The 18,252-nt window shown below is 31.0% G+C and overlaps 2 protein-coding genes across 4 annotated transcripts; one reads left to right on the top strand and one right to left on the bottom strand.

Annotated features, from left to right (window-relative positions):
* The first annotated feature begins 244 nt into the window (after window positions 1-244).
* On the top strand, window positions 245-2,727 carry LOC133333899 (dihydrolipoyllysine-residue acetyltransferase component of pyruvate dehydrogenase complex, mitochondrial). 3 transcript variants are annotated; one of them, XM_061542212.1, is made up of 7 exons: window positions 245-433; window positions 494-808; window positions 1,029-1,201; window positions 1,276-1,424; window positions 1,496-1,695; window positions 2,415-2,517; window positions 2,595-2,727. In XM_061542212.1, exons 1-7 carry the CDS (start codon window positions 376-378, stop codon window positions 2,722-2,724), a joined length of 1,128 nt encoding a protein of 375 aa, XP_061398196.1. In that variant the 5' UTR covers window positions 245-375; the 3' UTR covers window positions 2,725-2,727. The 3 variants fall into 3 exon arrangements, with proteins under 3 accessions (XP_061398196.1, XP_061398195.1, XP_061398194.1); XM_061542211.1 differs by having other exon boundaries at window positions 494-904; XM_061542210.1 differs by having other exon boundaries at window positions 494-904; window positions 981-1,201.
* An 861-nt stretch (window positions 2,728-3,588) lies between these two features.
* LOC133333887 (clavesin-2) lies at window positions 3,589-6,713 on the bottom strand. Its single transcript, XM_061542197.1, has 4 exons — window positions 6,553-6,713; window positions 6,326-6,436; window positions 3,846-4,307; window positions 3,589-3,771 (listed from the first exon to the last, which is right to left on the bottom strand). Exons 1-4 carry the CDS (start codon window positions 6,676-6,678, stop codon window positions 3,589-3,591), a joined length of 882 nt encoding a protein of 293 aa, XP_061398181.1. The 5' UTR covers window positions 6,679-6,713.
* Between the last annotated feature and the right edge of the window lie 11,539 nt (window positions 6,714-18,252).

Raw genomic sequence — 18,252 nt, 5'->3', positions numbered from 1 at the left:
TAAGTCATTTTATGTTTTAATAACTTTTGATCTAATTTTTTTAAATTTTGAACTTTTTTTGTATATTTTTTAATGAATTAATGCATTTCTGATATGTGTGAATAAAATACATACATATTTGAACATAAACACTGTAAAAAACCATGTTTTAATTTTACAGTGGTTATAAGGCTTGAAAGCAAAAAGTGTTCAAAGGTGCCCCCCTCTCCCCTACTAATTTTAATTTGCAAACGAAATATTCTTCTTTATAGAGCCTCAAGACAAATTTTGGTTGCACCCACAAAACCATTGGGAGCATGGAGTGTCAATTTCGTGCGTGCCTATGCCGATTATCCCGATCACATAAAAGTGTCATTGCCTGCTTTGTCACCCACCATGGAACAGGGTACAATTGTCAGTTGGGAAAAGAAGGAAGGTGATAAGCTCAATGAAGGTGCGTGCTAATTTATATGTTACCTCTAGATATATAAAATACAAATGATTCCCCTTTTAGGTGACCTCTTGGCTGAAATTGAAACCGACAAGGCAACTATGGGCTTTGAAACACCCGAAGAAGGTTACTTGGCCAAAATCATTATTCCTGCCGGTACCAAGGATGTGGCAATTGGCAAATTGATGTGCATCATTGTACAAGAAGAATCCGATGTTGCTGCATTTAAGGATTTCAAGGATACCGGAGCTGCCGCTGCACCACCTAAACCTGCTGCCGCCCCAGCACCTGCAGCTTCTGCCCCACCACCACCTCCACCACCAGTAGTTGCTGCTGCTCCTCCACCACCACCTCCACCAGCCGCTGCACCAGCCGGAGGTAGGCCTATGACCGCCGTTGAACAACGTGGTCCACGTGTTTACGCCAGTCCAATGGCTAAGAAATTGGCCGAAGCTCAGCAATTACGCCTAGAAGGTTTACTATTGAAATCCTTTTTGTGTTTATTAACTGTGCTGCTTTGAATTGACTAATTCCATACCTTTGCATGTAGGTCGTGGCAGTGGTGTTTATGGCTCAATAAAATCCTCCGATCTTGCAGGCATGGCTGCTGCTCCCTCGGTTGGTGCCGCTGCCCCAGCTCCAGTTGCTCCCCAGGGTGGCTACATTGACATACCCGTTAGTAACATTAGAGGTGTTATTGCCAAACGTCTGTTGGAATCTAAGCAACAAATACCTCACTACTATGTTACTGTTGAATGTCAAGTGGATAATGTAAGTGAACCAACTGCCAATGGAATTTGAAGATGAAACACATTTAAAAATTAATCTTATCCATCATTTTTCAGCTTATGAAACTCCGCGAGAAAATCAATAAGAAATATGAGAAACAAGGTGTTAAAGTATCCGTCAATGATTTCATTATTAAGGCCACTGCCATTGCTTGTCGCAAGGTGCCAGAATCCAATAGCTATTGGATGGGCAATGTTATTAGACAGTAAGACAAAAACGAAACAATATCTATTTTGGCAATGATTTACATTTTTGAAACGTTTTGTTTTTTTGTAGGTTCGACAATGTTGATGTCTCCGTTGCCGTTTCAACCGATCGCGGCCTAATTACCCCAATTGTTTTCAGTGCTGATCGCAAGGGTGTCATTGACATTTCAAAGGAAATTAAAGAATTGGCCGTAAAGGCTAGAGAAAACAAACTCAAACCACAAGAATTCCAAGGCGGCACTGTTAGTGTATCCAATTTGGGAATGTTTGGTAAGTTAAAAAAACAATTTATTTAATTTTATGAAGAAAAAGGTAATGATTATTATATTGAATGCAAATTTTGAAAGATCACAAAAATTACTGCTCCGTAGTATGAGTGATATTTTGTCAATTTCAAGATAGAATAAGGTGCAGATTAAAGATTTTTGAATATAAAAAATATTTAAATGTCGTTAGTTACAAACTGACTGAATATTTTGTATCAATATTTAATACCGCGGTGAGAAAAAAAGGTATGAATATTTTATACCTTGGTGCCAGCCACCTTGTCAATCTATAATGTAGATCTCAGTTCGATGTAAATACTAATTATTACATGAAATACCAAGCATCCGATTCAAATATTGTAAATACTTTATGAAAAAATGGTATAGTATCATGATAATTAAATCCGATATTAACTTTTTAAGAATCAAAAATTATTTTCAATATGAAGTCCTACAAAATTATTTTTTTCCTACAAAAAAAGTACTGTATACATGCCTGATATACTGTATAAATGCCTGGTTTGCAGGTCTATTAAACAAAATTGGACTGTTCACACAAAATTGATTAATACACAATTTAGGCGTGATATATTACTTGAAATTAATGGTACACATTGTCTAACACTGACATACATTAAATGTATGGCAATATTTTTTAAATATAGAACAAAGATTAACATTCGAATAAATATTAAATTAAAACATTTTGTTGCATATTTTTAGGCGTTTCACAATTTTGTGCTGTAATCAATCCACCACAGTCTTGCATTTTAGCAGTAGGCACCACTTCCAAGAAACTTTTGCCTGATCCCGACAGTCTTAAAGGGTAAGTGTATCTGACTCGAATATTAACGCCATCTATGTTTATTGGTTTATTAATTTTTTGAATTTTTCTCCCTACAGCTTTAAGGAAGTTAATGTAATGAACGTAACCCTATCCGCTGATCACAGAACTGTTGATGGTGCTGTTGCAGCTAAATGGTTGCAATATTTCCGTGACTTTATTGAAGATCCAGCCAATATGATTTTATAAATATACAAAAAACACTATGAAAAAAAACTCATAAATAGATATTATGCCATTATTGAAATGAAAAAAGAACAACAACTAAAAACCTGCCATCAATCAAACAGGACGGAGGAGTAAAAATAATGATATCATAACTACAACAAAAAATCCCAACGGATCACTCATTGTAGAATATTGCAACAACAACCATCATTAGCAACAACAACAATATAACAACTGCATACACAATTTGAGGTTATGTGCAAAATGTGGAAACCACCCTTTATGCTTAATTGGAATTAGCCTATCTATTGTAATTATTATTTCATTTTTTGTTATGTTATATCAAAAGGAAAAGTACATACTAAATATTTATTATTTTTTGTTTGAAACAAAGTAACAAATTTAAGAAACAACAATCAACAATTATTGTTATGCCAAACAATTTCCCCCATTTCAACAAAACTAAAATGTTGTTAATATGAATTGAGATGAAGGAAATGGTGGAAGATTGTTATTGTTTAAGATTTATTAAATATTTCACATTTGTACCTACAGCGAGAGGTAATTGTGGTTTCTTAATACGATTTTTGACAAATAATTGGCATTTCAAGAAATATTTTATTAAAAATGATATACATATACTGTTGTTATGTTTCGTATAGAAAATAAACCAAATGAAAGTACGAATAAAATTAGTTAAAAAAGAAAGACACTCAAATGAAATTTATTTAAAACATGTTTTATTTTTATTTACTATTATTATTGTTATTTACATTCTAGATACTTAAAAAACAAAACTCAAATCTAAAAAAGTGGAGGTTCTTAAGGAAGGAATGATTTAGAAACACTTAACTACTAAATGAAATAAGATAAATGGTAACGATTTTACCATTTGGCGGGTCCAAATTCGGACCATTCCTTGATGTAACCTTCGTGTTTTTCAACAGCTTGAATCCAATCCTTGCCGTTGTAATCAATCTTTGGTAATTTGCCCTTGTAGTTTTCAGGCAGGATTTCGGGGGAAAGGAATTTGTGCAATGATTTCATGTCATTGCCATGGAAATGCATCTAAACAACAAATGGAGACAATTGTTAATAAGTTTTATTTTTTCAAGAAATGAAGCGCGAAATGCAAAACTTACTCTCTTGTTCAACTTCTCCCTAACAAAAGGCTTGAACAATGACCAAACCATTTTGAAGAGGAAAGGTTGTTTCACAAAGTGAATTTCTTTGGTACGCAATGGCATGGCATCCTGGATGAAAGTCAACAGACGTTTCGAGAATGTGGGTGACAAGGCTTTGATTTGTTTCATCGACAGTCCATCGAAATCCATGATACAGACAACTCCACGAATTTGTGTTTCAATTTCGAGCTGAGCGGCAATGTGCACCAAATACAACATACGGAAGACATCATCGGCTGGCACCTGACTGGGATTCCACAATTCACCGCAGTTAACAATGAGAACACGACGACCCAGCTGATCACAGTTTTTCAAAACGTTGATGACATTGCCATTGGTAAATTGTTCGCGGACATGATCGACACACAGGCCATGTACCAAACTGGCATTTTCTTTGCGGAAGGCAGAGGTGGATTTCATCTGTCAAAAAACCCGGAGAAAATGAAGAAAGGTAAATATTGGCATTGTTGTTTTTTTTCTTGCTATAATGATGTCAGTTGGCAGTGTGGTATATTTATGTTTATGATTGTTACCATTGACCATTTGGCCGATTAGCAAATTGTGGCCATAAAATTTTTCAATTGTGACCAGTTGCCATCTATCGTTATATTGGATGGAATTTAATTATTGTAGATAATGGCATGGTTTAGGTAAATGTTTATTTTTTTTGGTATTTTAAGTGAACAATTAATTTACGATTTTCTACTTTAGAAGAATGCCGATAATTTTCAAATAAACTACGTAAGGCGTTTGGATTATATAATTAATAATTTTATACCCTAACAACAATATGTTAAATGTTGTGTTGAGAACCAAAAGACTATTCCTGTTTTGTACACAACAGAATTTAGAAAGTCTCCTCTGAGAACAAACAACTCATTGTGTGATTGTCTCTATACATACATTTTGGTGCCCTTTCCCACCAACGAAAGTATTTATTTCAGTTACTTCTTCTTAAGAATATGACCTTAGAAGATGCAAGGTGCAGGTGCTTACAGCAATAGAATTGGGAGTTATTTTTCTGTTGGAAGATTCTGAGCGATACGACGAGAGACCGTACGTTTGTTATATTCAAATACAACTCTTTTTAGGAGAATTTAAGACGCTTGCATGGTATAAATTTAAATGTAATTTTAGGTTCATATTTTGGAATATTGGAACAGGAATTGGTCTCACAATGTATGTAAGAAATAATGTTGCAAAATTGGTAAATCTAATTTTCTATGGGAGCTTAAAAAACATTTTTACTTTTTAATGTCTTTTACAATTTTTTCAATTTCCAAGATTACCCATTAATAATGTTTTACTGTAATTTATTTTCATATACATTGGAGCCACAAGCAAAAGTGATTTAAGATTAGTTTTTTGCGTTCTCCCCCCTCTCTACAGATAGTAATGGAAATTTCTTCTTTTCAATGATAAGGGACTTTTCAAGTGTTTACGAAATTATAATACACACGGATCTTATTAGTTGAAATGTCAGAAATAAAGACGCCTCTATCGAACAGAATTATTATTAGTTAGTGTAATTATTTTAATATTTATAGTCTGTCCCTTATCTCATAATATATACATTTCGTTGTTGTTGTTTCTGTTCCTCGAAGAAGTCTTTAATGTGTCTCAGAGACAAACCAAAACCATGTCAAAGGTATATACACGGAGCTTCTTTGTTATCGTCAAATTGCAAAATTTCATTTTGAATAAATGCTAATTATGGACATGTGTATATACATATGTGCATGCACGTCATGTACTAGCAACAATGGACAATAATTATTGGACATGGAGAATTTCTTATCAGAAATTTCAAAAACGAAGTCATGAAAGTTCAAATGTTGGGTAATTAATAAAAAAGAAATAATACGAAAAGGATGTTATTATTTTGTATCAATTTGCTGATATGAGAAGGCTTTGTCTAAGAAAATCCATTGTCTTCATTGAAAGGAGTTTTTTTAATTGTTTGTACATTATTAAGACATCATCTGAAATTTAGATTAGAATAAGGTAATTCATAAATCAATCACTTGATTTGAAAAGAAGCACAGAAAAATAGTTTTATTTAAAAAAATTGAAAAGTTTTAAAGAAATTCCACATCACTATAAGTATTTTTGTTTTTATTTCACTCGCTCCCTACCTTACACAATCAATTTAAATAATTTGTAGACTACAAGACTTCAAGGTTCTCGTTGAATATTTTTTGTAAATTTGTATTCAAATGGTTTCCAATGACGATATTTGTAAACATTGATATAATTTATAAAGTCTGCAGTCTGTTGGTCTGTTACCGTATTTACTAATTGTTAACGTAGTAAAAATTTGTTGATTCTTGTAGTTCAGGAACAGATCAACTAAAAAATATGATGAGTGTTTTCATAGTCCTCAAATCTCGTATAACCACATTCTATTTTATTGGGATATAAAACCATCTTCTACATACCTTTTCAAATGCACTCTGTGGATAAAAGTGGCAGGCTCTCAGGAATATAACCAAAAAGTCATCATCATCTCTGTATTTAAGATCTGGGCAGGCATTTAACAATTCGCGTAGCTAAAAAAATAAATTATTATTGTTTATTTTATTTTTTAAAAAGACGAATTCTAAAACTATTGGAATTTTTTCTGATTATTTTTTTCCAAAATGTTTCTTTTTGATTCAAAAATTACCTCTTTAATGGCTGCTTCTTTAATTTCTGGTGTCTCACGTAATTCATTTTTGGCTATTTCCAAGGTTTCGGGCTTGACAAAGCCGGTACGAATATTGAAAGCTTCTTCACTGTTTGTGTTTGACATGTTGACTGTTGCCGTTTTGTGTTGATGAAACGAAAATAACAAGACACAGAGCACATAGCGTTGAATTAATGTTTTCAAATATTCCAAAAACAAAAGCGACAATATAAAAAAATGATTTGTTTAAAGCTTAGCTTAGTGTTAGACATTAGGGTGTCTTTAGTTTATGTGATTTATGTTCAATTTGTGTGAATTTAAAATGATTTTAATGAATAATAAGTAATGATTTATTTTAAAAGAGTAGTATGCAGGGGAGTGATTTTTTATTTAATTTAGAAACGAAATGTTATGAAAATTGTTAACAATTTTGTGATGTATTATAATATATATAGTTTCTTGTTTTATTAAATAAATGCAGTAGACCTTTTCTGTAACTTTCAACAACCATTGATTTTGTTTAAAATGTTAAAATATTACAGAATAGGCCTACAGATTTGAGATACCTCGAATTAAATTTAAAGGTTATGGTTTTTTTTTAAATGATAAATGTTTTTAGACTTATATATATATATATATATTAAATGTTAAAATATGTTGTTAAAATATTACAGAACAGGCGTAAAGATTTGAGATATCCCGAATAAACTTTAAAGGTTATGTTTTTAAAACGATAAATGTTTTTAGACCTTGGTATATATATATATATATATATATATATATCACTTATTTGAATTATATAAAAATAATATGTAGTTTTGAGTAATTGAATATTGAAGATGAATTTCTGTTATTACTTAATATTCTACATTAGTTTTTTTTGTAAGTTAATTCAGAGTAGTTCCAATTCAAATGTTTTTTTATCTATTACTTTTAATGATTAATTATGGAGCTTGAACTTATGTTACATGAAAAGAAATACTTTTTTTTTTAATATATATTTTTAATTAGATTAGTATTTAAATTAATATGGAAAATCTGTTAATTTTTCCAAATTTGTTTCCATTATTATGATTCCTTTGTTGAAAGTTTTTCCCCCATTTCAAATGTGAACTTGATAAGAGTTAAGCAAATTAATTAGAATTGTATTGAGTGACCAAATTACTTTTACATTTTATTTCCACGAAAAAAAAACACCTGTATTTTTTTACTGATAACATTTATGGCATATATTGAGAAAAAAATCTCGATTGTTGTTGCATTGTCTAAATTCAAAAATATCCTATTAAGGGTTGGTTGCTTTTATTAGATTATCTATCCTGATTTTTTTAGTCTATTTTGTATTAATACTTATTCGCCAAAAAAAAATTGTTTAAAAATTTTAGTGTTAAAATATTTCTGATATTTTGTAGTTAATTTTGTTTGAATTAAAAATTTTCTTGAAAAAAATTAAAAGATGCCTTGGCCTAAGACAATTTATTTCTTATTTGATGGTCATGTAAATGTATAAAATTGGGAAACTATGTAGTATTCTGAAGCCAAGTTTCTTAAAATTATGACAATATATTCATAAAAAAATCAGACTCTATTTTACTATGATTGAGATTAAAAAAATTAATATATATTTTTGCAATTGATTTCATACACAATTTTATTCCTTTTAAAAAAAATGTTTGTCCATTGAAACTTTATTATTTTTTTAATTATTTTTTTTTTTTAACACTTGTGTATACATTTCATCACATTTGCTAAAGGGCACTTAACAATTTTCAAATCGTTCGTTTAATAGAAATTCACCAAATTACTTAATAATGCTAAGTAAAACAAATATTTGCTTTGTATTTTCTTTTTTAATTTTTCTGTTTAGTTAATTTCTTTTCACATGCAATGGGACATTATGCAAAATTATTCTTCAATTATTTGTTTTTTGTTTCTGTTTTCCAATTAATTCAAATACATGCACTTTGATTTCATTTGATGATCACTTACGTTTTTGTTTTTTGATTAACTAAAATTTGTTCGAAATTATCACAGGATTAAAGAGGGGAATGTTCTAGGCGGCAGTAGTTTGCTTTGAGTCCTATAGAATAGCTAAGTTCTAACGGACGGATATTTTTTTATTTCTTTTTTTTTAATTACTTGTTGATCATCAATCGATACGTTACTCCAACCGACTAATGTTTCCGATTGAATGTTGATCCCTTGTGAGTTCCAAAGCGTTGTGTCAGCACGTTTATGTAGTCCAGCCTTTAAGAAGATTGTCCAAATAACACGGCGTCGTAGTCGCTGGCGTTCTCAGATTGTTGCTGCTGTTGTTGTTCTTGTTGTTTCTTTTGAGAATCGTTTTCTTATCACATTCAGCACAATTATTATTTTGAAAATACAAATAAAAAAACAAAACAAAATTATAAATATTATATCAAGTGGCGAAACTATAACATTTTGAGAAACCTGAGCACAAAAGAGAGCCGAGAACTGAAAATAAGCAAGAGATGGAGAGGGAATCACCCGGTCATTCCCTTATTAATTGAATTAATTTGATAATTGCCAAGAGTAATTCTCCGCTAGTACCAACCAGGTTCGGGGGTTGCCATGAAGTCCAAAGGGTATGTAACACACATACGTACATTGTTATTCCGGCCAACAAATGTAAACAGACATTAAATGTCGTACCCTGAAGAACTTTGACATCTTCACAGATTCTTGGCTAGTGCCTAGAAATAAAGTCCAAAAAGGGAAATTAAAGCAAGGTCTTGTAAAACATTAAGAAACACAAATTTTAAAATAAAAAAACAAATGTATTTTACATTTTGCTCTCTAAATTATAATTGAGCATTAATTTCAAAACCAAGCATGAACAATTAATAAAATCTTATCAGTTCTTTAATTCAATTTCAATTTCAGCAATCAATAAATACCGAACGCCTTCTCTCTCTCAATTTCTCTTTCGGAATATTTTTCCATGGCTTATCAGTCAAATGTGGCGAAAAAATAATAAAAACTTTTAAATTGATTACCTTCACATTATCATTATCTTAAAAAAATGCGAACGCTATTTCACAGGTCCCAATTCCAAATTGATCTATGGACTTGGCAGAATAATGAGCCAACCGTTTGTTTTACATTTATCAAATCATATCGATATTTCATGTTTTTGCCAACTTTGGAACATTTAATTAGTCCAATTTGTGTCGGAACATTATTTGTTGTTGTTTTTTTTTTTTTAATTTATCTTAACCGCTAAATGGTTTACAAATATTTTGTGAACAAAATTATTAAATAATGGCAATAACTGACCAGGAAATATTTTGAATTGGAAGCCAGTTGATATTTTTTGATATACAAGGGGTCCACAATAACTATCATAAACATTTATAGGTTATATTGCAGTCATTAATAAATGTATTATTTAACCATTAATCGTTCATTACGCTTATGTCATATATTTGAATATATAATTTCTCCATATAATTTTGATAATTATTTTGAGTTTTTACTTGGTAAAGCTATGAGAACTTAAAGGTTTAGTGGCTTTTGAAGAAATATTCCTCTTCAATTCAATTCTTGGGTATTTGGGATATGATCTTTCAGGATAACAAATAAAATCAAATATTGTATTATTGGTATATTTCAAATAAGTTTTATATAACAAATTATATCTAAATTTGAATCAAATTGAACAAAATTTGTCGGAGCTTAAATGAGATATTGAATGTGACGCAAACAGAAACCTACAAATCTATAAGAATCTCCTATTCTTGTCAGTAGCTAACGCAAACATTTTTACATATTTGTTATTGTCTTTTTTGTTCTTTCTCTTTCTGAGCTAATGCATAATTAGCGATGTTTTTTTTTTTTTTTTTTTGCAAAAGAACAATGTCAGCGGAATACCACCTACCACTGCCACTATTCGATCTTCGACATTGTTTACGCAGCTCATCAACAAAATTCGAGTGGAGGCCGGTCTCAGTTTGTATTTAAGTTGTTATTAACTATTGATAGCGAAGTCATTGAGATAATGAATCTGCGATCGGAAAGTCACTAACGAAGATCGAAGATACAGTAGACAACGGATATAAGAAAGTCGTATATGTTCTTATATGTTTTTTTATTTGTTTTAGAAACATAAATATACAGTTTGTCAATTAAATGTTTTCATGAAGTGAACTAAATCGGCTGTTATTTTTAATATTTAAACTATGTAGTTAATTGACGTAAGAATTTGTACATTGGTCATTTCGTCATGCTGTTTTACCCTGTACCATAGAAATAAACCTTATAGATTCATTGATACTTTTGAGGATATGCACTGGTGGCCAAAATTAAAGCAACTTAAATTGCAAACCGCAAACAGAAATAAAAAGATAATTTATTCACAATTGAAAAACAAAAAGTATAGATGAAAAATTATTTTGAAATAAAAATATTCTATGAAAAACTAATTTGACCAAATTTTTTCTTCGTCACAACTAAAGCAACTTTCGCCATTCATTAGGGCACTTGTATAACCTACATCATACGGTGTTACCCTATACCATAGAAATAAATCTGATATATCCATTGATACTTTTGAGGTGGCCAAAACTAAAGCAACTTAAATTGCAAACTGAAAAAATGCACTGTATTTTTTTTTAAATAAGCTTATATTGAAAGTTTTTCAGAAATAAATAGGTAATTTATTCACTTCTAGAAAACAAAACACATAAACACAAAATTTATTTTGAAATTAAAAATATTATATGGGAAACTAAATTGGCCCAATTTTTGTTTGGTCCAAAGCAACATTTTTTTCTTTTAAATGCGAGTAAGTAAATTTAGCAAGTAATCGACATCGTAAGCATTATTTTTGATTACGGCAGCACGCCTACGAGGAATTGAATTTATAAAACGATCAATTTGAACATTGGGTACACTATTCCTCGCACCCTTAACCTTTGTTGAGAGGTTATGTTTATCTGTTTCGGAATTTGTTTTGATTTTGCTATCTATATTATACTCCAAAGATTTTTCCAAAGGGTGAAGATCAGATAATTGTGTTGACCAGTATAAAACCCTGATTTCTGACTTCTTCAATCAATTTTTGATATGTTGGGTGTAGGTGAAACACCCAAACAAGCGGTATATTTTCATCAGCGGAGGGAACCAATGCTTCTTTCAACACATTTTTATAAACAATCCGATCCATTACTTCACAAATTTTAAAACAGATCGAATTCCATAAAAAGAAAAATAGTCCAATACCATTATTGATCCACCTCCACGCTTACCAACACCCTTGAAATACTGTGGTAAGAGTCTTTCATTTTTGGACTTTCTCACGGTATTTTTTTCATGTCTGAGTCTTTCATATTTAACTTAGGACTAGCATCTGTCTTTGAAGATCTGCTTCTATAGCCCATCCACGCTCTGTTCTTGAGGTTATATCCAACGATAACCCTCTTAAATGGGTATTTTTTATTGCTCTGATAATTTGTTTATCAGTACAAATTGATGTTCTTTTGCAGCCTTCCTCCGTGCTGAACTCTCACAACGGGTATAGTTGCATAAAATCGATAAATCGAGAAATCACGAATTTATTCATGGAATATTTCTCCGAAATCATTTTTTGTGATAAATTATTTTCACAATCACTAGTAATTAGCTGTTTTATCGGAGTACTGTATTTGTTTCTAGCCATTTTTATATTTGTTTTGGCAGTAAGTCAAAATTGAAAACCAGACACAAGTTATTTTAATAAAATCCATTTAAAAATGATCTATAAGACTCGAAAAAGGTGTAGAAAACAAAACATAATAATTATAACGGTAAGAATAACTAAATTTTAAAACTCATCTGTTTGTACTGGAGAGTTGCATTAGTTTTGTCCAAGCAATAGATGAAGCGATTCCCTTATCCATAGATTTTTATTTATTTCATAATGAATTTTATAATAATGCTTTTTTTAAGTGAATAAAGTTCCCGATTTAAAACTGAATAAAACGATATGTTCATTTTTTAAAAGTTATTAGCCTTGCAATTTTAGTAGCTTTTCTTTTGGACTATTAATGTAGTCTATATGAAAATTAAATGGTAATAATTTATTTTATGGGTTATATGGTTATGGTTTATGAAAAGAAAAAAAAAAACTATTTTCCAAATTTCTTGCTAAAACCTGTAACCCAGCAGACTTTCACAGACCCTTGGGTAATTTTATTTGAACTATAAACAACTATTTTATGATCTCCCCTTTCCCTTAAATTTATTACTCTATGTATGTTATATCAGTAATTACAATTGTGTTTCCAGTTTTATCGAAATTATAGCAGCGTAGTTTGTACAACAAGTCTTTGTTTTCAAATTCCATTAGATTTGATTTCACTTTTGAAACAATAGAACTGAAAATGTGCCGATGTGTCGAAATGGCATTACTAACTCTCTTTGTGTGAGTGTTTCGATAATCGCAAAGGGGTTTATTTTAAATGGTGGGGTAAATAATAGGTTCGCTTCTAAAATCACTTAAGTTCCGAAGGGGTCTTTTAGGCAGACTCATAGGGCAAAGTCCAACGAAAAATAAAAACTAACTATAAAAAATTCTTGTTGTTTTGTTTCTTTTTCACAATTTTCTGCTTCTTCTAGTTCTACCTCTCGTTGTCGCTGTTTTTGTTTTGTCAACAAATTGAATTTAGTTATCAATATTTCATTGAGAATTTGACGTCCGTCCATTCACATTCAAGTTGCCTGTAAATTTTGCAGTATTTTTATTTGTTGTGAAAAAAACAACAATTTTGGACGAGCAAGCGGCAATCGAGCGAGCAATGTCTGATAAGGTTTCGGTTTATTAATGTTCGCTGTTTCGGCCATTGTTATTTGTTGGGATATTGTTCAAACACTTTGTAAGCATACATAAATACAGTTAAAAAAATTAATAATTATCGCATAGGGTGATTGGAGGTGCACGAAGAAGAACAAGCTAACTGCATGAAAATATAAATTATCGGTTCGATTGAAGGTGCTCTCGATCAACTTTGATAGAGTTGATACCCCCAGCAATGGAGTTTCTTTGTTTAATTTTTTTTTTTTGCAAAAGGAATAGGTGTTTTAAAAGCAGATATTAGAGTAGATTATATTTCATTTAATCTGTTCTGATATGTTTATTTATAATATTAATAAATACACTGTTGGCCAAAACTAACGCAACTAAAATTGCAATGATAAATGTCGCATTTTTTTTTCAAAAATAAACATTTTTTATTAACTTTTATATAACAAAAGCATAAATGAAAAATTCTAATGATGTATGGAAAAGGAAATTGTCTCGATTTTTGGCTTGGTCAAAACTAAAGCAACTCTTCGGTACAAACAGATGAGCTATGAAATTTGAGTTATTTTTACCATTGTAATTACTATGTTTTGGTTTCTACACCTATTTCGATTTATATAGATCATTTTTAAAAGAATTTTTTCTTTTTTCAATTTTGACTTACTGTCAAAAAATATATAAAAATGACTAGGAACAATTGCAGTTCAACGATAAAACAGCTAATTACCAGTGATTGTGAAAATAATTTATCACCGAAAATTATTTTGGGGAAATATTTCATAAATAAATGTGTGATTTCTCGAATTATAAGTAGGTTTTATTCAACTATATCAACAGTGACAGTTCAATCCGGAGGAATACGGGGAAAAACAGCAGTTCGTACTGATCAACAAAATTAAAATAGTAGTAAAAAATACCCATTTAAAAGTTCAAAGGAATTGTTGAGATGGTTATCGTTGGATATAACCTCAAGAGCCTGGACAAGCTATGGTAGCAGGTCTACATGCCCAGATACAATCAAAAAAGGCCTTTTATTTCTGAACGAATCGGAATTCGACTTAGTGGATAAATATTATGTCCTCGGGTGAATTAATGTTTAATATTAAAGGCACAGACACGAAAAATTACAGTGAGAAGGAAAAAATAAAAGCTTCAGTATTGCAAGGGTACTGGAAAACATTTAGGTATTTTTGATTTTATAAAATTCGGTCTTTTTAAGAGATATGTGAAGTAATGGATCAGATTGTTTATACAAAAGTTTTGGAAAACGCTTTGGTTCCCTCCGCTATAAAAAATATACCGCTTGTTTCAGTGTTTCAGCTTGACAATAACCTCAAACATATACCGAAACATATCAAAGATTGGTTACCGAAGTCAAAAATCAGGGTTTTATAATTGCCAGCACAATTATCAGATCTTCACCCTTTGGACAAATCTTTGTAGTAGTAGTAGATAGAAAAATCAAAACAAATTCAGAAACAGACAAATGTTCAGGATGCGAGAAATAGTTATCTTCGGATCAAATTGGGTCAATTTAGTTTTTCATAGAATGTTTTTTATTTCGAAATAAATTTTGCGTTTATATATATATATATATTTGTTTTTTAGGGAATAAATTACCTATTTATTTCTGAAAAGCGTTCACTATAAGTTTATTTTTAAAAAAAGTTACTGTATATTTATTCAGTTTGCAAATTTAGTTGGTTTAGTTTTGGCCACCAGTGTATATTAATAATAATTATGTACATAATATATAATTTGTGCGGAATTTTTATTACAGAAAATTATCTTCCAAATAACAAATTTATTAAACAAAAACATTATAAATTGGGCGTTCTAATCTAAAGGATGATTGCTTTGTGATGAAAGGTACAAACTACTATTTAAAATTCCGCTGGCTAAATATAGCATAAACTGAATTAACTAAACATTCAAAGGGAAGGAAACTCTAAGCTAAATCAGTATTTTCAGTGGTTTTATGCGACGTTTTAAATCAGCACTAGTTCCCACATTTCGGATCCTCGGAGAGTACACTACATTATCGAAAAAATGTCAGTATAGGCCCATGTTTTGATACCGAGCCACATCCTCTTTTTGTATTAAAAAAATTCCCCAACGCACATGGACAAATGTCAACCTTATTTTAAAATGTTTCGAAAATATGTTTCTCTCAAAAAATGCATGTCTGATGAGACCTTTAAATTTGTTTACTGCAGCTTTCATATATAAACAAACATATTTTTAAAACAAATTAATAGAACCACATATTTCAATTATGTCATTTAATAAAAATAATAATGGTCCACTTGAATGTTCATTGTTCCAACATTTTTGTTGTTAAAGAAAGTAATCTTCCATATCATGTTCTATTGACAGATAAAAGTGCTACGTAACTTATTGAAATGTAATCGTGATTTGCATTTTCTATAAGTTCTAAAAATTACTGTACTACACAATATTGAATAAATATAAAAAATCCCCTACCACCATATTTACTTCGACATCTCTAATATCGAAATTGTGATAAAGAGAGGAGGATGTTGAGTTGTTGTTTGAGCTGTAAGTCAGGCTTAAATTGAGTAGTTGAGTAACCCCAGTAAAAGATAAAAACAACATGAAAGGGTTGCCAATTAAATAATTAATTTTTTATTTAACAGATGGAGGGAATGTGGTTTTTTGTTATGTATTGTTTGGTAGGGTGAAATATATAGAGGAGACTGGGGCAGCGATTTTACTCATAAAGGAAATTTCGTTATCGTAGTAAAAAGTAGTAGATTCTTGCAGTACGGGAACATACCAAATGATACCATATTGCCATACTCCATTTCAAACTGAATGGAAATTGCAAGGGTCACAACGGAACTAAAATATTTTAAAATGACGATTATATTAGAACTTTCTGTCGTATTGACCTCCTTTATGAGGATTTATTTGTTATATGTAATGGAATTAACAATTTAGATCTACCGGATTTAATAAATCCGGTACAATGTAAACGTACTTTTAAGCCAACATTGTAAATGCTATTTGAAGGAAATGGAGAATCCAATTCGAACTAAACGTAACAGATCGTTATATTTTTATCAAGCCTATGGTCAGATGCGTTCCCCCAAAAGATAAACACTAAAAATAAGTCTTAAAATAACATTTTTGATTATTCATATTGTAATATTTTGTTTTAGAAATAATGTGAATATTAACCATATAGTTCTACACCTTCTGGTACACTCCCTTACTTTTGAATAATCTGTTATATTTAACGTCAAATAACTAAAAAAATCCTGTAATAAAATTTGAAAAATAAATTGTTAAAATTCCGAAGTGCAAATATAGTGTATATAGTATATGTAGTGTATTGTACTCCAATAAAATAAGTTTCTATTAGTTGCTGTAATTTTTATAATAGCAAATATTTATATACCAAAGTTCCAAATATATTTACTTGACAAACCCTAATTAACATTTGAACCAAGTGAACTCAGCCCACGGTGCAACACTCATAAATCTTTTTCAATTCTAGATAATAACTGCTCAATGGTTATCGGTTAGTAGTTATAAATGGATAAAGCGATATGGTAACTTCGTTTCAATCATAAAAACACTCAAAACATATTCATTAGCTTGAATCGCTCTGTTGAAAGAGCTCAACGTTTACTCACTTTACGCTCGATGTGTTTGTATAACTCTAAGCTCGACTCAAATCACAGATAGTCGAACAGAGTTTTGTTTTACCTTCATCTGCCGCGTTTTAACAGAGTAGAACGTCAGTTACCTGCTTGCCATAAACGCGTTTAGTTGGTTTTGTCGTATCGATCGGTTTATTCATCGGTTCTAGTTGTTTGCCTCCAGTTGTGGATAAGACGTTGTTATTACAGATTAGCCAGCCAGTCAAGTGCATTTGGATCAGCTGCGTGCGTTGTTTACAAATTCGGTACGTTCTGTTCACTTTGCTTGCACACTTGTTGCAGTCAGTCAGTCGTTCGTTCGTAAGTTGTGATTCTAGTTAAGTGAGTTTGACAGCCAAAAAATCTCAACCAACCACCAGTTCAGTCCAATCGTTGCCAATAATACGCTAATATTGTGATAGGTAAGTTATCTTTAGTGGTTATTGAATGGAAATGGCTGCTGGTGTTCAAAATAAGAAAAAAAAAACAACTGAGTATTTCATAAAAAAATAATTGGCCTAGCCGAAAAAATTGAAAATTGCTTAAATTTTTGTTTTCGGTTTTACGAAACTTCCGTAATGATAATTCGTTTTGGGGGTTTTCGTAGTTGACAGTGAGAGGAAATGCTATGCCTTATTTTGGTGAATGAAGTGTTTGTTGTTGGAATTGTGATACGTGTTGTTGTTGTTGGCATGCATGCCAAAAACCACCTCAGAAGTGACGTAGTCATCAACAAAAACTGCTACTACTAAACAAATAAACACTTGTTGGTTGGTGGTGGCTAGTTTGGATACAGTGGATACCGCAATTCGTGTAAAATGCCGCTCTGTCCACCTCACACACACACACTCTCTCTCGCCTAATGAAAAATATTTGATCTTTTGGTCTTTTAATTTGTAAACTCTTCTCTGTTCGTCTGCCGATCATATGGCCATCGTAGCCTGTAAATAACAATAACAACAAATGTGATGAGTTGGGTCACGTAGAATTGTGTACACCCTTTAACATGAGAACAAAACAACATAAAACAAAATCTTGATCGTTCTTAATCATTAAATGGTGAGACTACTAAACTAGAATTAATCCGTTACCGGAACCGATTAGTACAAAGTGGGTATTATTATCCCGTTTGGGATATACACAGTTTCCTCGCTTTCCAAAATTGGACTATCTGCAGTTGTGTCCTTTTTGGGTCAAACGGTATGGGCATTTGAATCCTTCAAAAATATTCCATCT

Source organism: Musca vetustissima, unplaced genomic scaffold (genome assembly GCF_032173495.1).
Source record: "Musca vetustissima isolate MV318-11 ecotype Yass unplaced genomic scaffold, APGP_CSIRO_Mvet_v1 utg1463, whole genome shotgun sequence".
NCBI lineage: Eukaryota > Metazoa > Arthropoda > Insecta > Diptera > Muscidae > Musca > Musca vetustissima.
The sequence above is the reverse complement of the archived record's forward strand: the minus strand, read 5'-3'. Positions and strand labels throughout refer to the sequence as shown.